The sequence below is a fragment of the Siphateles boraxobius genome, unplaced genomic scaffold (assembly GCF_051911475.1).
Source record: "Siphateles boraxobius isolate OS27281-9 unplaced genomic scaffold, OSU_SipBor_1 46, whole genome shotgun sequence".
NCBI lineage: Eukaryota > Metazoa > Chordata > Actinopteri > Cypriniformes > Leuciscidae > Siphateles > Siphateles boraxobius.
This window is the reverse complement of record NW_027509097.1, coordinates 2,424,920-2,449,885: the sequence shown is the minus strand read 5'-3', so window position 1 is coordinate 2,449,885 and position 24,966 is coordinate 2,424,920. Positions and strand designations below refer to the sequence as shown.

General features: G+C 36.7%; 1 protein-coding gene across 1 annotated transcript in view; it reads left to right on the top strand.

Moving 5' to 3' along the window:
- Window positions 1-24,966, top strand: part of LOC143709713 (cadherin-18) — a 110,806-nt gene that overhangs the window by 7,713 nt on the left and 78,127 nt on the right. The window contains exon 2 of the mRNA XM_077200326.1: window positions 13,346-14,021. Within this exon, the coding sequence (XP_077056441.1) occupies window positions 13,773-14,021 (249 nt within the window). The 5' untranslated portion in view covers window positions 13,346-13,772. The remainder of the gene's footprint in view (window positions 1-13,345; window positions 14,022-24,966) is intronic.

Below are 24,966 nucleotides of genomic sequence, written 5' to 3'. Positions count from 1 at the left end.
GCTTGTCATGATGTAACATTAGGGGTTCTCGGACGGTTGTCATAATCAATAGTGTTGTTCCTCTTTTTGGCCATTTGACTTCTCCGTCCAACCTCGCAGTGTTCATCTAAACTTGTGTGAATCATTACGATTGCAAAGGGCAGAAGCATTACGAATCAAACAGCTCACGGGATATTTATACATACATCTGACACACAGCAGGAAATCAGGGACAGAAAGTCATCACCTATGGGCACCTGGGAGCTCTTTGTGCTGAAAAACGAGAGACGCTGTTTCCATTTCCAATGGCGTCGGTGCCCTGCAGAGATTCCCCAGAGACAAAACAGGCTCTCGAGGGTCACCTAGGGAAACATTTTTTGTGTGCATTAATAGGTTATTTTGATTTCTTATGGATAGAATGATGCAACTTGATTTTGCAAAGATCTAAAGGTTATAAAAAGCACATCATATCGTATGCGACTGTATACTATAAAATAGAGCTAAATCTGGAGCATAAGTGCTTGAAACTGTTTGAATTTGTGTGTCTATTAGTTCTCGGTTTAAACGTGTTTTAAATAGCGGTTAAGAGACATCATGATTTAATAATATTTGTTATCTTTCTGCATGGATCCCCAGGATTTCCATTTATGTATCATTTATACATTTCATATGCTGATCATCAGTGGCGAATCATGAGTCTAGGCCCAACCAACAAGTAGTAGTGATGCATGAGTATTTGTACCGTGGAAGAAGTGTATTAATGATAAATACATGTTAAATTGTTTGCTTAGTAACCCAGAGGTGTTTTCATGTTTTTCATGAAAGGCTACAAGTAGGTTGAGCGCTAGGTGATTTTACCATGCATCGGTAAATAGCCATGTAATAAGTGGGACAGTGCACAGCCATTCGGTCATTATGCCAAAATGAACCCTTCCAGGGTATTATGTGTAAGACCCTTTTCCATTATATTATAGGCTATACTTTATTTAGGCATACACTGTATCTCATCTTGTATTTTGTTTGAATATATGCATATAGAGGTACCACTCTTATGATGCTTTTCTGTTTCCTAGCAACCAAAATGCAGTTAAAGACCTCAGAGCCCAGCAGGGAGCTCTCTGTGTGGATTAAAACACAGATGAGAGAGAGAGTCAGGTGCTAATTCAGTCTCACAGATCTGAGAACAAGAACGAACCACACATAGGGAATAATACGAGAGATGTTATGTGAGGGGAGGGAAGGGATATGTCACTAAGAGTGATAAAGAAGTCAGAACAGGTGCCATAGGCTATGTCCACACTACAGGCCTCAATGCTTGAATCTGGTTTATTGCTCAAATTTTGTTTGGCTTTTAACATTATCTTTTAAATGTGGCCGATATCAGAATCGGGTGTAAACTGGTTTTGGTCCTGAACTTCCCACATGCGCAAAAGAACAATGTCATACGGAAGGAAACACGTAAGTTACTGAAATCAACATTCACGTGTTCATTTATAAGGTTGTGCCATGGAATTGTTTGAATATGTGATCTCTCTATTTCTCGCTCTTTCAATATTGTTCACATGGAGCGCGCCTGCTTGTCTAAGCTTTTGGGCAGAGTTCACTGCATGCAATTTTTCTAGATGAAGCTTTGCAATGGTGGGGTTTCTAAACCTGCTGCATACACATTAGATCATCAAAAACCTGTAAATGCAGGATAAAGGTTTTATAATTCATTGGAATACATTCATTATGCCTTAAACTTATCATTGTGTCAGTCATCTGTAAAGCCATTTTAAAATGCTAATAAATGCACACCTGCGACTACACACAGTAGCGTTATAAAAAGGGCATTATGAATACTTTTATAATGCATTACTGCCTTCAAGTGGTGCTGAAACAACCATTAATATATTCATAAAGCATTGCACCATAACACGTCTTTTGTGTATGTTATCATTTAAAAAATGTTTTTTTTATATATATATACAGGTCCTTCTCAAAAAATTAGCATATTGTGATAAAGTTAATTATTTTCCATAATGTAATGATAAAAATTAAACTTTCATATATTTTAGATTCATTGCACACCAACTGAAATATTTCAGGTCTTTTATTGTTTTAATACTGATGATTTTGGCATACAGCTCATGAAAACCCAAAATTCCTATCTCAAAAAATTAGCATATCATGAAAAGGGTCTCTAAACGAGCTATTAACCTAATCATCTGAATCAACTAATTAACTCTAAACACCTGCAAAAGATTCCTGAGGCTTTTAAAAACTCCCAGCCTGTTTCATTACTCAAAACCGCAATCATGGGTAAGACTGCCGACCTGACTGCTGTCCAGAAGGCCATCATTGACACCCTCAAGCAAGAGGGTAAGACACAGAAAGAAATTTCTGAACAAATAGGCTGTTCCCAGAGTGCTGTATCAAGGCACCTCAGTGGGAAGTCTGTGGGAAGGAAAAAGTGTGGCAAAAAACGCTGCACAACGAGAAGAGGTGACCGGACCCTGAGGAAGATTGTGGAGAAGGACCGATTCCAGACCTTGGGGGACCTGCGGAAGCAGTGGACTGAGTCTGGAGTAGAAACATCCAGAGCCACCGTGCACAGGCGTGTGCAGGAAATGGGCTACAGGTGCCGCATTCCCCAGGTCAAGCCACTTTTGAACCAGAAACAGCGGCAGAAGCGCCTGACCTGGGCTACAGAGAAGCAGCACTGGAGTACCCACAGTCAGTTATGGTCTGGGGTGCCATGTCAGCTGCTGGTGTTGGTCCACTGTGTTTTATCAAGGGCAGGGTCAATGCAGCTAGCTATCAGGAGATTTTGGAGCACTTCATGCTTCCATCTGCTGAAAAGCTTTATGGAGATGAAGATTTCATTTTTCAGCACAACCTGGCACCTGCTCACAGTGCCAAAACCACTGGTAAATGGTTTACTGACCATGGTATTACTGTGCTCAATTGGCCTGCCAACTCTCCTGACCTGAACCCCATAGAGAATCTGTGGGATATTGTGAAGAGAAAGTTGAGAGACGCAAGACCCAACACTCTGGATGAGCTTAAGGCCGCTATCGAAGCATCCTGGGCCTCCATAACACCTCAGCAGTGCCACAGGCTGATTGCCTCCATGCCACGCCGCAATTTCTTTCTGTGTCTTACCCTCTTGCTTGAGGGTGTCAATCATGGCTTTCTGGACAGCAGTCAGGTCGGCAGTCTTACCCATGATTGCTGTTTTGAGTAATGAAACAGGCTGGGAGTTTTTAAAAGCCTCCGGAATCTTTTGCAGCTGTTTAGAGTTAATTAGTTCATTCAGATGATTAGGTTAATAGCTCGTTTAGAGACCCTTTTCATGATATAATTCATGATTTAATTTTTTTTTGGAATTTTGGGTTTTCATGAGCTGTATGCCAAAATCATCAGTATTAAAACAATAAAAGACCTGAAATATTTCAGTTGGTGTGCAATGAATCTAAAATATATGAAAGTTAAATTTTTATCATAACATTATGGAAAAAAATGAACTTTATCACAATATGCTAATTTTTTTAGAAGGACCTGTATTTAAATAAAGCAAATTAGATTTTAAATCATTTTTTTTATGATTTTTTAACATTATTTAATTACATTAGTTAATATGAACTAACTACTTTAAAATACTGGTAAAGAATTTACTAATCTTTTTTAATGTTTATTTCAACATTAACTAATATGTTATTATAATTATTATAATGCGATTTAAACTTAAAGAAGCCCAAATCCATACCGATCTTTTGTAAAAGTTTTCTTTTTCTTTTTTTCTTCTTCAGCTCAATTTAAACAGCACGTTAATCTGAATAATCAGGAAGTATAGCCACTGAGACTGTGTTTGTAAACAGTAATTTCATCTTTAGACAAACCTGTAATTGCAAACCACTAAATATGTATGTATTGCAACTCCACAATTTGCCACATGAATATACAATAGCATTCAATGATGTGCATAGTTCTTGCGCACGTCGCTCTGTATTTTCACATTGTTTCGTAATAGTTCTAATATGTAAGTGTTGTTAAGAAGTCCTGCACATGAATAGGTATGAGCTAAATCTATCTCCACAATCTTACAGTATTCTATTCAGTGGTAGAAATGTGTAACCAGTATAGAGGTTCCGCCCATCCCATCATACTGTAGGACTTGTGCTGGGCAGCACTGCACAGTTAAGAGCTTTTTGTTGCTACATGATATCACTGAAACCATAACTCAACGTGTGCTGCAATGCAGCAAGGGAATAAGACGAGGAGAGAGAGAAACAGAGAAAGAGATGAAGAGAGTTTTAAAGGTAAATAGACTGTCAGAGTGAAAATGGCTCTCTGCAGAGTGTAGCAGATGGATACTGTCTCAGAGGCAGTGTCCTCTTTCTGTGATGAGAAAGACAGGAGAATCCCCTCCCTCCCTCCTTCCTTTCCTCTCTCTCCTCTCCCTCCCTCTCAATCTCTTCATCAAACGTGCGGCAGATGGGATCCAGAAGTGATTTAGGCCACTAAACCCGTGCAGAGAATGTCGCTTACACTGGCTTTTGTGGCTTCATGTTGTCTTCTCAAAATGGCTGCAGACACGCCAGAAGAACAGAACAAGAAAACCCTCACTTTGCTCTGGATCCATGATCCAATGAGAGAAGAAAAAACAATAATTGAGATGGGGTCAAGTAATATGCTCTGATGAACAGAAGAATGGAGGAGTTGGTATTTCATGTCATTTCATTTAATAACTGGCCTCTTCAATTTTAATTGTGTGAGATTACTCTGGTCTCTATTGTATTTTTATTTTATTTTATTCTATTCTATTCTATTTTACTTAACTTTTTTTTAAATATTTTTTTTATGTGAGATTACTCTGGTCTTTATTTTCTTTATTATTTTTTCTTCATTTTATTTCATTTTATTTTGGCCTGTTTTATTCTTTCTTTGTTCTTCTTTTATGTGAGATTATTCTGGTCTCTATTTTCACTTTTTTTTTAAATTTAATTAATTTGGTGTTTTCCCTGGAGGAAAAAAAATCTGATAAACAGTAGTCAGTGTCTTCATTTGCTCTCATTGCCATCCAGACAAAAAGAGGTAAATAGGATATCTCATTTGTTAATGTTAGAAGTTTCTTCACATGTAATTGAGTGACCACCCGGCATCTCTGTGTGAGGGCAGAACACAAGTCCAAAAGAAAGAACGCTGCCCGCTGCTGCATGGCATCATGAATAATCGGAAGCAAGATCTCTTCTCACTTTTATCCGCCCTCAGAAATCAAAAGTGTCATTTCCTGCAGGTGCTGTGTGATATATTTCTGACATTGCAACACAGGCAGCCAGAAAACACAATGTCTAAGTGGCCTTCTCACCTTCAGCTGCCAAAATAAGTTGGAAATTGGCTGAATGAATATTCATGAGGTGATGGAGAGATGTGTGCACAATGTAACTCTGGTTGTATCATTTCAGTGTGTGTGTGTGTGTGTGTGTGTGTGTGTGTGTGTGTGTGTGTGTGTGTGTGTGTGTGTGTGTGTGTGTGTGTGTGTGTGTGTGTACTTTCATTGGTGAGCGTCTGATCTTTCCGAACTTTTATGTATATTTCATGATGCAGGCTGGGAGAGTTTGGCTGTCAGTGTACATACTGTACTTTAGTTTGCACAAAAACATAGAGAGGAACACAGAAAGCAAAACTTATAATTAATGATACCTTTTTCACCTCCCCAAAAGCCTCTTTCAGTCCTGTTACTTTAAGCTGTTACCGTATTGTAAATGAAATGTCTATTCTAAGATTATCTGTGTACAAACATCTCACACTCGTGCTTTTGGCTCTGTGATCTCACTTACATTTACAGGTATTCATATGTACAGCAAACACATTTGTGTATGATTGGATGGACAAAGATTAAATGTAATATGGATATGAAAAACTTATGTACAGCTTCTAAAACATAAACCAACAGCTAGACTTAATGTAGAAAAATTTTAATGGCACATTTATTTAGAAATTAAATGTTTGTCAACTTATGCGACTAATCTAATGTTAAGAATTCAATGTGATTTATTTTATAGAAAAAAAAATATTTATAAAAATATAATTAATTTAATATTACTATTTATTACTATTTTAACATTAGTAATACATATTTCTATTTTTATAATATATATATATATATATATATATATATATATATATGTGACCCTGGATCACAAAACCAGTCACAAGTCGCACAGGTATATTTGTGGCAATAGCCAACAATACATTGTATGGGTCAAAATTATCGATCTTTCTTTCATGCCAAAAATCATTAGGATATTAAGTTAAGATCATGGTCCATGAAGATATTTTGTAAATTTATTAGAGTAAATATATAAAACTTTAGTTATTTATTAGTGAATTCGGCAAAACATACGTAACATCACGAACATAAATGGACAATATTAAAGGCGATTTTCTCAATGGTTCAATTGTTTTGCACCCTCAAATTCCAGGTTTTCAAATAGTTGCATCTCGGCCAAATATCGTCCTGTCTTAAACCATACATCAATGGAAAGCTTATTTATTCAGCTTATAAATCTATATATAAATCTCAATTTCAAAAAACTTTACCTTACGTGACTGGTTTTGTGGTCAAGGGTTTGTGTGTGTGTGTGTGTGTATATATATATATATATATATATAGAGAGAGAGAGAGAGAGAGAGAGAGAGAGAGAGAGAGAGAGAGAGAGAGAGAGAGAGAGAGAGAGAGAGAGAGAGAGAGAGAGATACATATTTTTAACATATTTAAATGATTTTATTAATAATTATGCAACATAGTTTAATCTTGTTGGTTATTGTTTTGGGTTTACTGTTAAGCATAAATGCTGCACATTTTTCATTTGAGAATAAGTTTCCGGTTGAAAGCACAATTTTTAATGGAGTAGTTGAGTGCTGTTGGGTTTAGAGACCCTTCAAATGGTGCCATTTATAAGAAGACTCAATATTAAAGAAGCATTAATCAATTAAGTAGTATAAATTGCATTATATAATAATTTATAATCTATGGCATAGTAATTGGTCAAATTCACTGTTAGCCCGATTACTTTCCATCTGTCTGACAGTGTGTTCTAACAGCGGTTATCATTAGTCTTTCTCTCTTCTGCCGTAGGTAGTTTGACCCTCTACCCCGATCTCTCCTTCTGTAGTTTGATATTAGCAGAGGGCCCAGACTGAGAAATCACAGCAGGTCATGAAAATACTCGCTCCAGGCAACACAAGGCCTCGTTCTCTTTCTCTCCATCTCATTTCCCTGCTCTAATGTTATCGACTCGCAGTACTTTTTGGTCTTTCATGTTCTTATCTGTCTTCCTTCTCTTTGTAAATGTTCTCACATATATTTTATTGTCTTAAGCACAGTTCAGACTGGTTTCCCAAATGACCTCTATATGTTTACACAGCAGTTTAAAATAGCTGTTGTCTTATTTAATATATTTTAAAATATAATTTATTCCTGTAATGCCAAAGCTGAATTTTCAGCATCAATACTCCAGTCTTCAGTGTCACATGATCCTTCAGTAATCATTCTAATATGCTGAAGTTACCATTACATGACCTCGTAAAGGAAAACTAGTCCCATCCGAATATGAATAATGACTCATTTGTCTACTGTTCTTTTGAGAAACTGTTCTAAACACTGCTGATATTCCACTTTACTGCAAAAAAAAAAATAATGCAGATTTAGGAACAGAACCCAATACTGATTTTGTAATCTAAACCATTATGACTTGAAATGCCTATCTTGCTGCTCTCTGATCAGACGGTAGAGAAAGTCCTCACTGCTGTATGAATGCCTCACTACTGGAGACCAGCTGCCATTGATTGAACACAGCTGTGAGCCGTAACCAATGGACTGAGAGGAAAAGAAAAGGGGGTGGATGGAAAGGGTGTTTTAATTATAATCAGGAATACAATCATTACATCAGCGCTCTGATTGAAGAGCAACTCAGGAGGTGCCGACACACATGCACACACACACACACACACACACCGGAGCAATTTAAATCCCACACATACCTTATCAAATCCAGTCCACAGGATAATGCCCGGCTGCGTCGCGCAGAGAGCCAGTCGGTTCACTCAGGGCCATCTTGGAAACACCTCTGGGCCGCTTTTTTAGGTAGTTAATAAGCATACAAGTGCAAGTTAACAAGTGCAGCTTCTACTTGAATGGGGAAAGACAGAAATCTCCAAATCTGTTTATCAAGATTGTGTTTCAGTAACAAACAATGGTGTCATAAATCTAGCTTCTATAGCTATAATCATGTTTTTACTCATTTTACAGTGATAAAAAATAGTGATTGGCACTTTTAAGTAAGAGGATTTAGGCTTCAGTTGTCATATTGGGCGTTACGTTAGTATGTCAATTCCTTGACATGTGCTGGAGTTAAACCGAAGGGATAGTCCACAAAAGGAGATGGATGGCTATTGACTGTTGAGACAAGTATTATCTCTAAAACAGGGCAATAAGAATAGTCCAATGCAACTTGTGTGCTATTTTCTAAGTCTTATAAAGCCATGCTATAGCTTTGTGTAAGGCCAGATATAAATGTGAGCCATTTTGCAATAAACATTGTGTTATCTTGTATGTTCAGAGTCTCCTCCAGTAATCCCACACTTTGAGAACCACTGCACTGATTATACATACATGTTAGGGCTGTGAAAATATTAATCGCATCCAAAATAAAATTTTGTGTTTACATAATATCTGTGTATAATTATTTTGTATATAGTATATAAAAACACACACATGCATGTATATATTTAAAAAATATATGCATGTATATACTGTATATATTTATATAGAATTTATATTATATATAAATATAAATATTTTATATATAAATAAAAAAATTTTCTTAAATGTATAATACATGTGTGTGTATTTATATATACAAAATAATCATACACCGTGCACACACATATATTATGTAAACACAAACTTTTATTTTGGATGCGATTAATCTTTTCACAGCCCTAATACATGTGTACACTTGTTTTGTTGAAGTGTACCTTTGCTATTTGTTATCCAGCTGATTGATTGAGTGACACTGAAGGAATAGTCCATACACAGTTAGGTTAGTCCATTTTTTGACTGAGAATGCTGACAGATCAGGATGCACACTTTTTTGTGTACTAAGATACACAATTTGAATCCCTTTTAGAAGATGGAAGTCCTGATTTAACAACCAGCTCTTTTTATTGGTGTCACCAGTGACTAAATGAGAGCTGCATTATTTCCTGACTGAAGAGCTTGCTCAAACATGAGGATTATCCAAGATTCCAGAACATATTTTTAATCCATGTACATTTTTAAGGGGATTTCCACTGTTTACCGTTTAAAGGATCTGACACCCATGACAGTATTAGATTTGGAAGCTTCCAAATGCTTTTAGAGGCATCCGTTGTGTTATAGTCACATGCATGCTCAAGATATAGTGGTTACTTAGTTGTTGGATGTTCTGTCATCCTAAAATTAGCTGGAAACCTTTGCAAACTGTTGAATGCATACACATTGGATTTCTATTAAAACTCTATTTGTTGTAGATACGGCCTATTCGATGAGAATATCAGTTGATGCGTGTACAGAATATGTACTTTATGTTAGTTAAGGCACCTACAACAGAAACTCTTATGAAGTTTGTACTTTAGATGAACTAGAATTGAAATTAGAGGTGTATAGTTTAATTTGTGCTGAATTAATTGTATTGCTATTTTTGAATGTCATTAAATCAGCTGTGGAGAATTTGGTCTCCGTTCAGTTTAGAATTGTACTTGTTTCCCTGTTATGTACATACATAGACTTTAAAGACAACGTTATTGGCATCTGTGGTTACATGAAGAACCTGTAACATCCATAGAACCTTTCCATTCCACAAAAGGTTATTTATAGTGTATAAAGGTTCTTCTGATTATTAAAATGCTTTTTGGGAACCACCAATGGTTCTTCTATGGCATTGTTGCAACTATTTAAGACTGTAGGGACTTTAGTCAGATTGCATTGCAGCAAAATTTACAGTTGTATAATTATTTATGGTTGCGTGAAGAACTTTCAATTATGCAAATCCTTGAATTTTTTTCCTGCATGCACCGTTCTAATTTAAATCAGATATTCAGCATTCCCTGCTGCAAACGGTCATTTGCAGACAATCTTAATATCAGTAGCTGTGTTAGCATAAACATATTTTTAGTCAAGTCAGAATTACTTTGTGGTAATTGACTAATGCAGAATCCTCTAGATTTCTCACATTTAATTATATTTTATTATATTCCTGACCTTTTAAACCTTGATGAGAGTGCTGTTAGTGCACAGAAAGGGATTAGCATTTCTGCATTCATTAAACTAAATGTGCTGTTCGCAACTCCACTATGATCTCTCACACTTTATGAATAAATGTTTGTCTTCTGTTTATTACCAAAGCATGACTAAAGTGTCTTTGTTTTAGCAACCCCTTATATCACCAAGAACACTCGAAAATGTGTATGTCAGGTTACCCAAGTGCAATCTTTCTGAGAGGTAATCATTTTACATTAGATATGTTTTTACATCTTCACATTAACTTTTCTATATTTTGATAATATAGGATGACAAACTATATTTGACTGCATTGTGAACGTGTTCTGTCTGCATTGCAGTCACTGAATATGACTGAATCCAAAACTATACTATATTATGCCAAGCCTTGTTAAACAGCAAAATATTGATTATAACTTGGAGTTAATTAGGGATGGACTTACTGTGCCAAGCATCTGTTGTTTTGGTTCTCTGTAAGGAAATTTCATAAATTACTTCTTTTAATGTTTTTTTTTTTACCCCAAAATGAAAAATCTGTCTTCATTCACTCACCCTCATGTTGGTCCGACTCTGTTATTGAGAAATCTTTCATAAAAGATGAAATTGGATGAAAGACTGTCCAAGTGGATGCTGAGAGTTAATGATGACAAACTGTTCGTTTTTGGGGAAACTTTCCTTTACTATCAGTGTAAACTACCATTTTTCTTGTGTAAAAGATCATATTCGGTAACACATTATTTTAAAGTATCCTTGCTACATATGTTACATGCACTTACATATGTTAATTCATATCACTCACAACTTAAATGTATAATTACACTAACCGCATTTCCATTACAGATTTGCGCAAAACTTTTGCGTTTTTTTCTAAATGTCGACAAAAAACTACTGCGATATGACGGCGTTTCCATTAACCGATTTTATGCGGTTAATGGAATAAGTTGTTTCCTCTCGCGATAAGTCATTCAAAAAATCACGGTGACGGATTTTTGTAGGTTTGCGTATATCCCAGTACGCGTTATCCAAGCATCAATGGTAAGAACAGACCCTTATACTTGGAGCGGCTGATGTTTTTGGGAGTTTCTCCCTCATATCTGCTTCAAGGTCTTGATTGTGGCATTTCTTTGAGGTTTAAAATTCCAGTATTCCTGTAAATCTTTTGTCTTTTTTTAATTTAATAAAGAACTCAGTCTCGTATTTTGTCCAAATGTACCACGTCATCTACATCATGGGACCTGTAAATGCGCAAAAACTGTTTCCATTGCAGTTTTGCAAAATATTTATTTTTCGAATTGCCTGAAAAACCACCTCATGCAAGCGTAAAAACGTTTTTGCGATAAATGGGAATTTTTGCGAAATTGACGTGTTTCCATTGGGCAAATTTTCAATTCACAATTTCAATTTGCGCAATTTTAGGGGTAATGGAAATGCGGCAACTGTAACAATGACACCTTAAAATAAAGTAACCAAATTTCCAATGTGAAACATATTGGGTGGCATTATGGAGTCACATCGAACCTAGGTTTTAGGGCTGGGAGAAAAAATTGTTTCAGCTAGCTATTGCATTTTTTTTTTTTTTACGATTCTAAAATCAATTTTTTTATTAACTATAATTCAATTGCTTTATTTTAGTCCTTGCTTGTAGATGAGGTTGACAGAAGTTAGCCACTTTCATTCCAACAGAGGATGAAATGTGTCGTTATCTATGAGTGTTGATTGACGTAATATCCCAAGTGGACGCGTGGAAGAGACGTGAGACAAAAAGCCCTCACGCTACACATATGCTGAGAGAGAGATAAGACAATAGAGCTGCACGATTTATCTTTAAAAGACTGATCTCGATTCAAACACCCACACGATCTTTCAATTCGTCTGTCTATTAAACTTTGACAAAATCATATCGCAACATTCAAAGAATGTTCACGTCATGAAACAGCTTCACAGTCTTTTCAACCTCATAGTATCATTATTTCTGGGATGCAATAGTTCAAATTATCAAAGAAGTACTTTGATAAAAGTTTAAAGTTCAAATATGAATACTGATGTCTACGATAGCGATCAAAATCAGCTTTTGATAGAAAGTTGGTGCTTAAAATAACGCATTTATCAATTACATTGTTTCGCCACTAAGTGGTGACAAGTAACTCTTAAAAAATGTATTTGTCATTGAATCATTTATTCAAGAGAATGTAGTATTGTATGATGCTTTTGAAATAAAAGTCAGAAAGATATGATGATTTGTTTTGTAAATATGACTCTTATACATCATCTTATACATCATGTACAGTCTATATAAGTGTATGATTTAACTTTTCCCGATGATCTAGTGTTAAAAAATAAAATGCAATATATTGCAATATTGAAACGCAATACTTGTAGAATCGTAATTCTTAAAAAAATCGCAATCCATATCGTATTGGCACCCAAGTATCGTGATAGTATCGAATTGGGAGGTGTATCGTCCCAGGCCTACTAAGTTTGCTGAAAATATGAATAAATAGCTAATTGAATATCGGTTAACATTATCAAGGGAAGTAATTACTTTGCGACTGCTAAAAATTATATTATATTTATTATAAATATGTGTAGCATGAATAAATTTCAGACATTCGCCATGTTGTCATTATCATGTGACCGAACGACAACAGTAGCGTAGCTTCACCGTCATTCATAAATCCTCTCCCGTGGGATCATGGGATAGTAAAGTGTCCATCGTATACGCCAGATGAAGTAGGTCATCTGGGTACTTTTTGCCTTCTCTTTTATGAGTACTGTGTATTCGGAAATACTTATTTTGTCAAGCACTGTTTTTTGCCTACTATATAGTATGCAATTTGGGATGCAGCCAAACACTTTCTCTTGAAATGTCATGTACTGATAAATCTTTTGCAATTAGACCAGCAACATGCATTAGTAAAGTAAACGTATATTTTAATTCCATGTTGACTTGCACTTGATGCTGTACTCATAATTAAATGTCTTTTGAGATGTTCCTTTTCTTGTGGTATCATGCAACAATATGAAATATTAAAATTGCTTTTTCATCTCATCTTTTCACAGGAGATACAACATGGCCGCTGCGGTCATCGTACAAGTTTTTTGCATCCTGGCTTGAACGCGTCTGCGTTCTTCCTCGAGTGCTCTAGAGTGCATGATGTAAATGCATATCAACTGCCTTTCGAAGATGAACGACTGAAATATGAACCTCATTCAAGCTTTCTGGACCTCCGGTCCGACGTCTGATTAAATCAAGCCCCTCAAACGACCATCAGAGAGGGGGAATAAGGAGTAGTGGTGGCTGCTGGTTGGTGGTGGTGGAGGACGAGGAGGTGGAGGAGGAGGGGGGTTTGGAAATCATCTATACCCTTTGGAATATATCATTTGTGGAATATCACTGTGTATTTGGAATATTATAGAACTTTGGGAGTTTCGCTGTAGTTTTTGGAATCATTTCGGAATATTAGGAATTTCGCTCCTGTTCGCAGTCATGAAGGTGAACCCGAGCTCTTGTTTGTGTCCTGTACTTTTGTGCCTGTGTTTTCTGGAGAGAGGTTATGAGGCGAGCCATTTCACCCCGGCCAAAGTCGTTTCCAGGAGCCACAATGCAACTCGCAACCACAACCTGACTAAGGACGGGGAAACAGAGGTCCACCATCGGCCCAAGCGGGGATGGATATGGAACCAATTCTTTGTCTTAGAGGAACACATTGGTCCAGATGCACAATATGTGGGAAAGGTAAGCATATTTCCTCTGGAATTTTTTCAATGCGCTTATTTTCTGATTGTTACAACCCACATAACTTTATACATTCACCATGTAACACAGCATGTAACATAAAAGTGTTTGATTCCTACCATCCCTGCTGGGTATATATACTTGGTCTTATCTAGTATAAGTTCATCTACTTTATTTATTTATTTTGTTTTTATTTGAATGGAATTAATCAGAGAGAAGATAATTTGTGCATTTATCTTCCTGTGTTGTTTTTATAGTCTAATAGTCTTTAGGTTACATCACAGCCATGAATAATGATTTGCTGCTTGCTATTGCACCAAAAATTAGAGTGCAAGATGAAATAAAAACAGTTAACACAAGCCTAAGCTGTTTTAGCAGACAAGTTTTAGAAGGGTTTTGGCCACTTCTTCATATAGTCAGGTTGGTAGACCAGCTAAACACCAGCTTGGACAGGTTCAGAGACCAACTTAAACCAGTTAAGACCAGCTGGACCGCTTTTTCTTCTTCTTCAGCTGAGTCTTTGATTTGTCCTCCTGGAAGGGAAGGACTCTAATGAGTATACCTGCTAAAAGTTATTTTGGTTAACTTTAGGAGTTCACTAGCATATACTGTAGATGACCTCACATCTAATAAACAAGGCAAAACGACTCTATTTTAATTTGAAACCAGCCTAAGGTGGTTTGGTGGTTTTAGCTGAATCGAGGTGGTTAGTTTTCCTAGCCTGGAAAGCTGTGCTGAGCTGTCTATAACCCCTGTAGAACCATATAGGAAACCAGCCTGACCATTTTGGGGGCCTTTAAGACCAGCAGATACATTGTTCTTGTTGTTATTGGTGTCATTTTGGGGGGGGTATCAACACCAGTCTAAGATAATGTTGAAACATTTTAGACCATCATGAACAACATAAATTTGGAAATCAAGCAGGTCAAGTGACCTTTTGCTCTTTTTCTGACCTTATTCCATCACTTGCCTGTACCCCCGGGCCTTGATCGATAACATCTTTGCATGGAGTTAGCTTAGTACAGCAAAACAGCAGCTCAGAACTGCAGCTTGACTTATTGGTTTGTGTTTGAGATTTGACAGCCTTCATCATTTTAGCTAGAAGTCATGCCAGTTCTCCTGTGTTTGCCTCATGGGCTTGTCGATCTTGTGAAACATGAATTTTATGCCTGTGCCAAATAGCAAATAGGGCCATGAATCTATTAGCATTAGCAAGTCAGTCTTGTATGAGCATGGAAACTTTTGCAGTGACCACATTTGGGTGTATTTTACTAGATGGCTATATAGGGTCCTTTATGTAATTATTTACATAAATAATACATTTCATACTTTGAGATCTGTATGTGGATAGTGGGGATAAGGATACATTCCTCTTCAAATGACAAAATGTAATTTTCAAATACAGTGTTTGTTTTCATAGTAAGTTAAACTAATCCAGACCAATGCTTTTTTATGTGCCCTTTTACTAACATTAGTTGTTTTTTTTCTAACAATTTAAAATAAAATTAGGAAAATTGTCCTGCAGTAAATATCATTTTTATTTATTAGGACTTTCTCCCATCTAGCGGTGAAATTTTATTTTGCATTCAAACGAATAGTGCTCTCTAGCGCCTCCCTTTTTAAAATGCGTTTTTCAAAAGAGGTAATTTTACACCAATGAGGACATATTTATGAATAAAGACATTGATTTTAGCTAATAAAATACTTTAAAAAACGACACCGTGTACCTTTAAGAATCACAATTATTTATTTATTTAATTTTGTTTACCACAATTCTCCCACGATTCTGAACAGACAACTTATCATGTAATTTACTTGAGGCTCTGACAAAATGTTAATTGCTGCAGTCTATTTAAAAATATATAAAATATCTGACTGAAAAAAAAAACTTGTGGAATGAATGATTCAATGATTCATTTATAAACACATCACTTGTTTCATTACTAGATGAATCAGCATTTTTGAATGAATCTCTTGAATGAATGATTCACTGAGGGACATTTTTGACAGTAATTTGTCACCACCTACTGGTGTAATGATGTAATAAATACAATCGTTATTTGAAGTGCCATGTTACTTTCAAAAGGTGATTTACTCTATTTTGATCTCTAATGTAAACATCAGTGTTTATATCTGAACTATAACCTTATTTTCTAGTACTTCAGTGATAATATGTATATTTGTAACAGAAATAACGATACTGTGTGTTTCATACATATACATGACAACTGCTCTCTCTGGCTCAGCGGCAGCACCAATGCATATCTGAATGTTCACTGTGATCGTACTTGTTAAAGGTTTAATATACAAAGCGGAATCATTGTCATTTAGGAATGAGATCACATGGATGTTTGAATCGAGATCACAATCTTTTAACAAATAATCGTGCAGCTCTACAACATATACACCTTCCCTTATACAAATACAGTATATACATTTTATTTTGGAATCTATTTGTCAGCTATGAACAGATATTCAGTATCGCCAGAACCTATTCACATAACAGTAGAAGCTCAATAAAAGACACACAGCCACTGTCCTTGAGCTCCCCAGTACTCAAAAAGTGCATTACGCATCGTAAATTGATTCAATAAACGTTGTTTAATGGGTACTGTGAGACTGTTAGCAGGGGGCAAAGCTCCATCCCAGTGTCCTCCTTTTTTTCTCTTTGTGTATCTTCTCTCTTTCTCTTTCTGAAGCGGAGATTGATTCAGCAGGTCATGTCCATGTGCTTTACGTCTCTCTACTGAAGCGTTGTACAATGAGGCCGTAGGAAGCTGGTTAGGTTGTCTGTGTAGCGTTTGGTTTCTCTTATCTTCAGAAATATGCAAATGTGTGGCGGTTGATCTGCATTCAGGGTACTCAAGCATAGGGAAATGCAGGGAAAAGAGAGACAGACGTGCAGACAGAGGAAGATAGAAAAAGAGACAGACATTATTACTTGCTGCCTTCAAATCATGTTGGAATGATTGTATTTATGAGTGGTCAGGAAAGACACCAATACATTAGAAATGAGCTTGTTTATCATACCTGGAGAAAGATATCCGTTAGCATTCACATGCTCGCAGTTGCCCGGCTATCACAGGAAGTATGCGATTTGAAAATTTTAGAACATTTTGATTTTTCTAAGCTTGTAGTTATGTACCTTAATTTTGAAATAACTGTCAAACAGCTTTCTTACTGGTTGTAACTGCTAAAACATACTGTAAAAAAATTGAATTTTTGCAATTAATGTGTTGCTTAAAAAAAACATTACTTTGTGAATTGTCATTTACTTTTAAAAATTGAATTTACATTGAATTATTAAATCAAGTTGTTTTTGATTGTAAGTTGTAATTGTGATGGTTGGCTATATTTACTTTACTTTGTACAAGGTTTTTAATGTACCCGTTGCTGGTGAAGAATAGTGATAAAGTTGCATAAAATACTTCTCATTTAACTGGTTTATGAGGTGACACTAATTTGCCGTCATTTTCTATGAATAATTTATATAAAGCATAAATTAGTCCCAAAACCATCCAAGCAAAATTAGAATGCAAATCTCAGCATTATTTCTGACTTCTGAGCTCATAAGTACAAACTTCCCTGGAGGACTTGAAGGCAGCAATGGAAAATTGCCTCTGTGAGAGAAAATCTAGAGGTACAAAAATGAGGAAAAAACGGTTTATATATTTACATCTTTATGTTTTAACTTTAAGCATGACGGGGAACTTGAATGCATAAGATAGTGATTTGCGCATTTCTGAGCTTTTATATTGAGTAAAACTATATTTTGTCTGTTCAGACTGATAAAATGGCAATATTAGTGTGGTGTTAAAATGCTTGAGTGAACTTTAAAGAGGCTATGCCCTTTTTCAAAGTCTTGATATTTGCGGTCTTCTAGAATAGGTTTTCTTGAATGGTCAAAAACACATTATTTTTCACATATTTTACATTGTTGCAGCACCTCTCTTGCCAGTCTCTATGAAGCCCCTCCTTCCAAAAAGCGTAATGTGCTCTGATTGGTCGGCTGGACCAGTGTGTTGTGATTGGTCAACCGCTTTGTGCGTATTTTGGTAATGTCACGACCCTTACAATGACTGTGATTTTCAACTAGGGCTGCACAATTAATCTCAATGAAACTGCACACGATTTGACAAAGGCTGCGATTATTTCATGCGCAGTTTGTCAGTGCAGCACAGCTGATCGGTAGTAAACGATGCTCCATCTAGAGGGCGCTCTCACGCAGACAAGACTACGATGGAAGCATTTCAGGGAATTCCGATACAGTGACACTGTTAAAGAGAATTACTCATTTTGGAGTGACTTTGTTCTTTGTACCTTATTGTAAATGTTGAAAAGTATAATAGTTCCTCTTTAAATCCACATACACGACTACACTTTATTTTAGTGTGCCCTGGCATTGTAACTGGAGTGCTATATGGCTATTAAGCAGATAGTATTAATTTAAAATTGCATTACTTCAAAATAGGGCTTTATCAGGTTGCTAATTGCAGGAAATAATAATTACTTTTTGTCTTCCTTTATTAGCATATCCGCACGGCTGCTTCTGAAGAGCTCTGATTGGTTAGTTCACTATGGCAGGTTGGATTAAGAGACCCCCAAGCCCTCTGGCCACCGCTGTGCTTCGTGCTCAAACAGTTTACAAAAATTGAACAAGGTTTACAGCGTCAACAGAATATGCTAATCCGCAACGATAAAATGCCATTAAGAGCAAGCTGTTATGAGGGATTTAATTTGACATGCGCATGCAAAAGGCAAGGTCCCAAGATCGTTAGTGCAGCTAACTCCCTCATATTTAATTACCGCCTGTATCACAGGGGCTGGTAAAATATGGCCATGATGCGAAATGACCCTTAATTAGATCGGCAAAGACTCTTGACAATTAATCCTTCAGCCCCTCCGTTTGTGTGTGTGTGTGATTGTGTGTGTGTGTGTGTGTGTGTGTGTGTGAGTGCATGTGTTTATTTTGAGTCTTTGCTTAATTAAAACTTGCAGACGCTTGCAATAGAACAGGAAAAGTTCCCGTGAGGGATGACAAACTTATATGATAGACCCTGCCTTCCTACTGCTCTTTATTTTCTTGCATTCATGTGGTTGAGTGCCTCACTGGTTGCATCTTTAACCTCAAAGATGGATAAAAGGGACTGGAAAAGCTGTTTCGCCAAAAGACTCACGCAGTCTTTAGGGGTCAAAGTACCATTTGATTAGAGTAATCACCTCATCAGCGTTCCATGATGCAATTTTGTAATGAATGTCAGACCCGTCGCCAGACCTCAGTCTTAAGGGGGGCATGTGAAATGCATGGGGGGGCACAATTATTATTAGCCTACAGCCTACGTATATTTATAATAATCAACTCTAGTCGCGCAGCACGTAATCATCACTTTTAAACATATAACCAACCGCAATATGACCAGGTCGCCTATAGGCTAGCCTACACCACATTACATAGAAGCAATGTTATGAATATCCATAAAACACTTGACTATACAACAAATTAGATGTAACACCAGAAGCATCTCTCAAACATTGCATTTTAAAGCAGTCAACAGAGAGATATGCATTGCCATGAGACATACACACGCACGCACATACACTCGCACAGAGACTTTGAATCTACCGGTACTTTGAGTGGAGGCAGCGCTGTCCTCTCTCCAGTCCCTCCTGTCAGTACAGCGGGAGGCGGCGTTTCTCCGAGCAGAACCTCCTCATCGAAGTATTCTTCCACTCGGAAGGAACTGAAGCGAGTATGCCGGGGAAACCTCGTTTTGAAACAGCTTTCAAAAATGCGCGGTAACTGTTGAGCGGCTTAGTTGTACGTCACGTACGTAGCCTAACGTTATTTTTAATAAGGCCGTGATAGGCTGTTGCAGTGTAGATTCCCATCAATCAAATAAAATCACACCATTGTTTCTTTATATTTTTAACGTTTAAATTAATTAAATTATCTGTGCCTCAAGTGGGGGGGCACAAGCATTTTTTGGGGCGGGCCCGGCCCCCTATGGCCCGCCCATAGCGATGGGTCTGATGAATGTACCATGGATAAACAACTCGTTACAGTTGAATTACCAGAATTTCTGTAGTTGATGCCATTACCAGTGCATTTTCATAATTTTCAACACCATTTTTCGATAGTACAGTGAAATCAAATAAGAATTTAAGCCCATATCTTATTTCATATCTCACTATTTCTCATAACATGGACTTTATACTGTATCTCACATTGAGACTGTCGCTGCATCCGTAATCACATAGACTCTTGTATAGCTACTTACTTTGAAGAAGTTATTACTTTGCAAACGCTAAAAAGTACATTCTATATATGAATGTTTGTAGTATGACTTTAATCTGGACGTAGGCTACTTCTGTAGGCTTATTTTGTAAATGTAAGCAGTTACTTTAGACAAGTGCAAACTGGGTGCTTAATGCAAATGTGTTCCTATTCACAAAATGAGATGCTTTTATGGTCGCCCTTCAATGCAAATGTCTCTATGAGTATAGAAGGATCATAAACATGCTGGTACAGACGTACCAGTTCGGACAAAGTCGCCTCGAAGTCGTTCATCTTCGGATGCGACGCCGCGTGCGATGTTACAAAAAGTGCCGTGCACACCGCCAGGCGAAATGGGGTCAACACGCGCGAACGCCCACACCGTAATGACGTCATTTTTGCCGAGCGCACCTTCGTGCTCGTGCGGACACGTCGAGTATAAACAAGGCTTGATGCGTCTGCTCTAGTGAGCTTGCGCTGCGCTGCCATCTGGACTTTGAGCCGAGTGGATAAATGGTCCGTGTGGCATGCAGTTCAAATGAGTTTTGTTCCGCTTTTGGCGCATAAACATTATCGAACATTTATCAAACTCTTGATATCCTTTTATCGAGAAAAAAAATATCGCGATAATTAACGTTACCGTTTTATCGCCCAGCCCTAATTTCCAAACAATCCTGTTGTCATTAATTGTAATAATCCAGTGAGATTGTTGAATGCACAAGGAGTCTGACAACAGCCACGGATGACAAATCAGTGTTTTGCGTTTACACTGGCACAAAAAATCCGATCTTTTACTCCCATCCGACACGGTGTTTGCTGCACACGTGTAAACACAAAAATCCACTCGAGATCCGATTTTTCCACATCTGATCTGAGCCACTTGTGTAGCCAAATGTGTTTTTAAATCAGATGCATATCCGATATCTGGACATCCGACCTAAACACGCACATATCGTTGTGTGAGGCGTGCCTGAATGCGCTCGCTCACAGCTTTATTGAGGTGGCACCTTGCAAACACAGAAACATTCAAGAGCTGGTTTTCAGCCTTTGCCCATGACTTATAAATAATACAGCTTCACTACTGAAAGATACAGTATATTTCTCAGCAATGAGGAGATAACTGTGATTAAACCAACAAGCTCCACTATTAGGTTAATGACTCTCTCTCTCTCTCTCTCTCTCTCTCTCTCTCTCTCTCTCTCTCTCTCTCTCTCTCTCTCTCTGTAAATTCATTTGAATTACATAAAAATATATATATATATTAGAGGGCTACTTCATTTCACTTCAGAATTCTAGATCTGAGCTGTAGATAAACAGAAATTATTTCCGGACTAGGCCTACTACATTCACCATGTTGTCATTGCCATGTGACCTACCGGCATCAGTTGAGTCGCTTCTCTGTCATTCACAAATCCACTCCCATTAGCTCATGGGACGTGCCCCCTCAGAGCCTATAACGACTCAAATGTATTCTTCTGGATGTGTAATAAATCGGTCAGCATCTGCCCGCCCCTTTTTCCTATATGGTGTCTGTGTAACCTATATCAAATGTAGAGCGCTACGCGCGTAGCTCTCTAGAATATTTGCTGTGTATGTTCAAGCAACTCGCACTCACTCGTCTCGCACGTTGAGCTGGCAAAGTTTTACAGATGGTCTTGAAGTGGTAAGTGGGCAAAGCAACAAATCGGCATTGAATTACTTATCGGATGATATTAAAAAGTAGTGGGATTATTTGTGGTTGACCTGGAAATTTTTACTTGATCAAAAAGTTATGGATTTGATATTAGCTGCGAATTCAGAGCATTAACTTAAGTTGTGCCAGCGTAACGTTATCGATAGCTAGCCTAGTCTAACCGTAAACTAGTTGGCTAACGTTACTGCCTGCCATACAAAGCCAATAAGCCATAGTAACGTTATCTGATCGGTTTTGAAACATCTGTTCTGTTTTGTCTTGTGTCAAAGTCTCCAGCTGGTTCAATTGTTTTCAGTTTCATAGAAACGAGGGTGTTCAATTTGTTGTAGGCTAACTGCAAAATCCAACCTAACGTTATCAAGGCATCGACTTGATGATTCTCCTTACTAAAGTAATGTTACATATTACATTTGATTTGATAACTTTTTTTACATTTCTGTCAAATATTAACCATTTTCAAATAAACGGGGTAGTGTTAACCTTATTCAGCACTGAAATCTGTCAAACTTCTTTCAAAGTCCTTCATCACATATTAATATTAAAATAACTTAATTTCAGAGCACCACAAAGTCAGACCTCAGCACCTTTATGTACCTTTAATGTAAGATCGTTCTTAGGTCACATAGCCTACCAATTTAAAATCATAACATAAAAACTGCAATGGTACTGTTTTTAAAATCATGTGTAGTAGGCCTGAGTGTACAGTAAGTGTGTGTGTAAACATGCTTTAATGAAGTAGACTTCAAAAGCTTTTGAATTTGAGCTTACAGTTCTTTCATCAACCTGTCTTTTACTTAAACTTACAAAATAGATACTTTAACTTAGTCCTCAGATAGAGGAGGGTTGCTGCTAGCTCCGTTAAGGTATTTCTGTCCCTCCCAAACTGCATTGAAATGGTATGTTTAGCAGCCAGAATTTAAAAAATGGCAGGGGGAGAATCCCCCTGACCCCTCTTAACATGATCCATATCACCCGTCAGAAAACAATTGCAACGTCTCAGATTGTGCCCCCCCTGAATTTTGGCTTGCATGACGCCCCTGGATTGGCCTGAGGTTTTCTGAGTGACTCACCATTGGTGGGGGTGGTGACTGAAGGCGGTGACTGAGTAGTTCTGACATCACAAATATACGGAAGTCACAACAGCTCGTGAAAAGGCACAGGTACTTTATCCAGGCTGTGTGCATTTGTCTGTGGAACAACTGTTTTGAAACTTATATGGTAGTTTCATAACCCCTAAACCTCTGTTATCATGAAAAAGCCAGAAAATTTCAGTTTTGACAATATGGGACCTTTAATATATTCATTCTGGATGCTTTATATTGATTAATATAATAGGAAAATATGAATGTGTATGCATATCAAAATATGATTATCAATGTTGACATTAAATATTAGTTAATATAAATTACTTAATTATTGAAATGAATGTATGTGAATTAAATACATTTATTATTGACTATATATCTCACAAAGTGAAATAAATTAATTTCTTAATTTGTACTATTTCAAATTTACCTTTATTTTTTACATCTGATTTTTTACATCTTTTTACATGCTACACGTAATATTAAAAATAACATTATATTTATGTAAATATATAAATTCATAATATAAACTAATATGAATATTAGCATGTATAAATAATAATACAAATATTCATATTGACATTAAATGTTAATTATTTATTATTTAAATAATTATGTAAATAAATGCTTACACAAATAAATTACATTTATTTAAAACAATTTTATTCCTTTAAGGTGCTGCATCCAGGTACCACTTTTAGTCAGTTGTTTTTTCATTAGTTTTTTAGAAAATAAAATATATATTTTTTAACTTAAAGTATTAAATACAGGTACTTTTGATTCCATTAACTTAACCAATCATGAGTTAGAAAACACAGCATGTATCAACTAATAACACAAAGACTGTCTTACAAGGTCCTTGACTGAGGTAGTAACTCATCCCTGTGCGTTCATCCTCGACATTGGGAGACTGTTATTTCTCATGCTCTACATGAAGACACATGTGTAACATATGTGATATATAATGTTTGTGCAGGTGATGGAATATTTAAGGCGGTGCAGCTTTATATATCGTTAGACCTTGAAAGGGAAACGGTGCAGTTCTGGCTCCTGTCAGGCAGCCTCTCTTCTTACAAAAGGGTCCTTGGAAAAACTTCAAGCTTGGTCTATGTGACACTCATACATTACCCAAGAGGAAGAGGAGAGAGAGAGAGAGATTCTCTTTAGCCGTACAAACAAAAATCCCTCTCATAATCTTGCATTTTTAATCTTGTGATTCTTTAGTAGGCACCAAAATGTTAAACTGGATTAGTGTCTTGAGAGATCATCTAATTCTGGAGTGTCTGGAGTGAAGTTTAGAGTAAGTCAGGCATGCAGTAACTCAACTCAGAGCTCTACACACATATTCGTATAGTATGCAAATGTTTACATATTGTATGCAAATTTAGTTGGTTTATTGTGAAAAGACTGATATAGTTGTTGTTGTTTTTAATTATTTATTGATTTTCATATACTGGTACTTTTGACTTTAACTTGACCTATGTATATAGATATGCTGACCACATACTTTTTGAGTGACAACTGCATTTATTTTTCCATGATTGTAGGGGAAACTGGAGTTGCTCCTACGGCCACTACTTTAGAATGATTTTGCCGTCTGAGACATATTTCACATCCAAAAATATTTATTTTTTTGTAAGGACAAAATCTGCAGGCTTATCTATTTTATACGCAGCATTTTTTAAGCTTTCCCTTACCAATGATCTTTTATCAAAATGAGTTCACTCTGAGGAATGAGTAGAAAACTCACTTATGTCTCTTCTCACTTATGTCCAGCCTCATCTGACTCCAGACTTTAGTCTTGCTGCGAAACATTTGCGTAAAGTTGTTTCTTTTTAGTTCTGGAGAGCCTCACACCAAATCTCGTACAATCTCCCATATTAACATTTAATA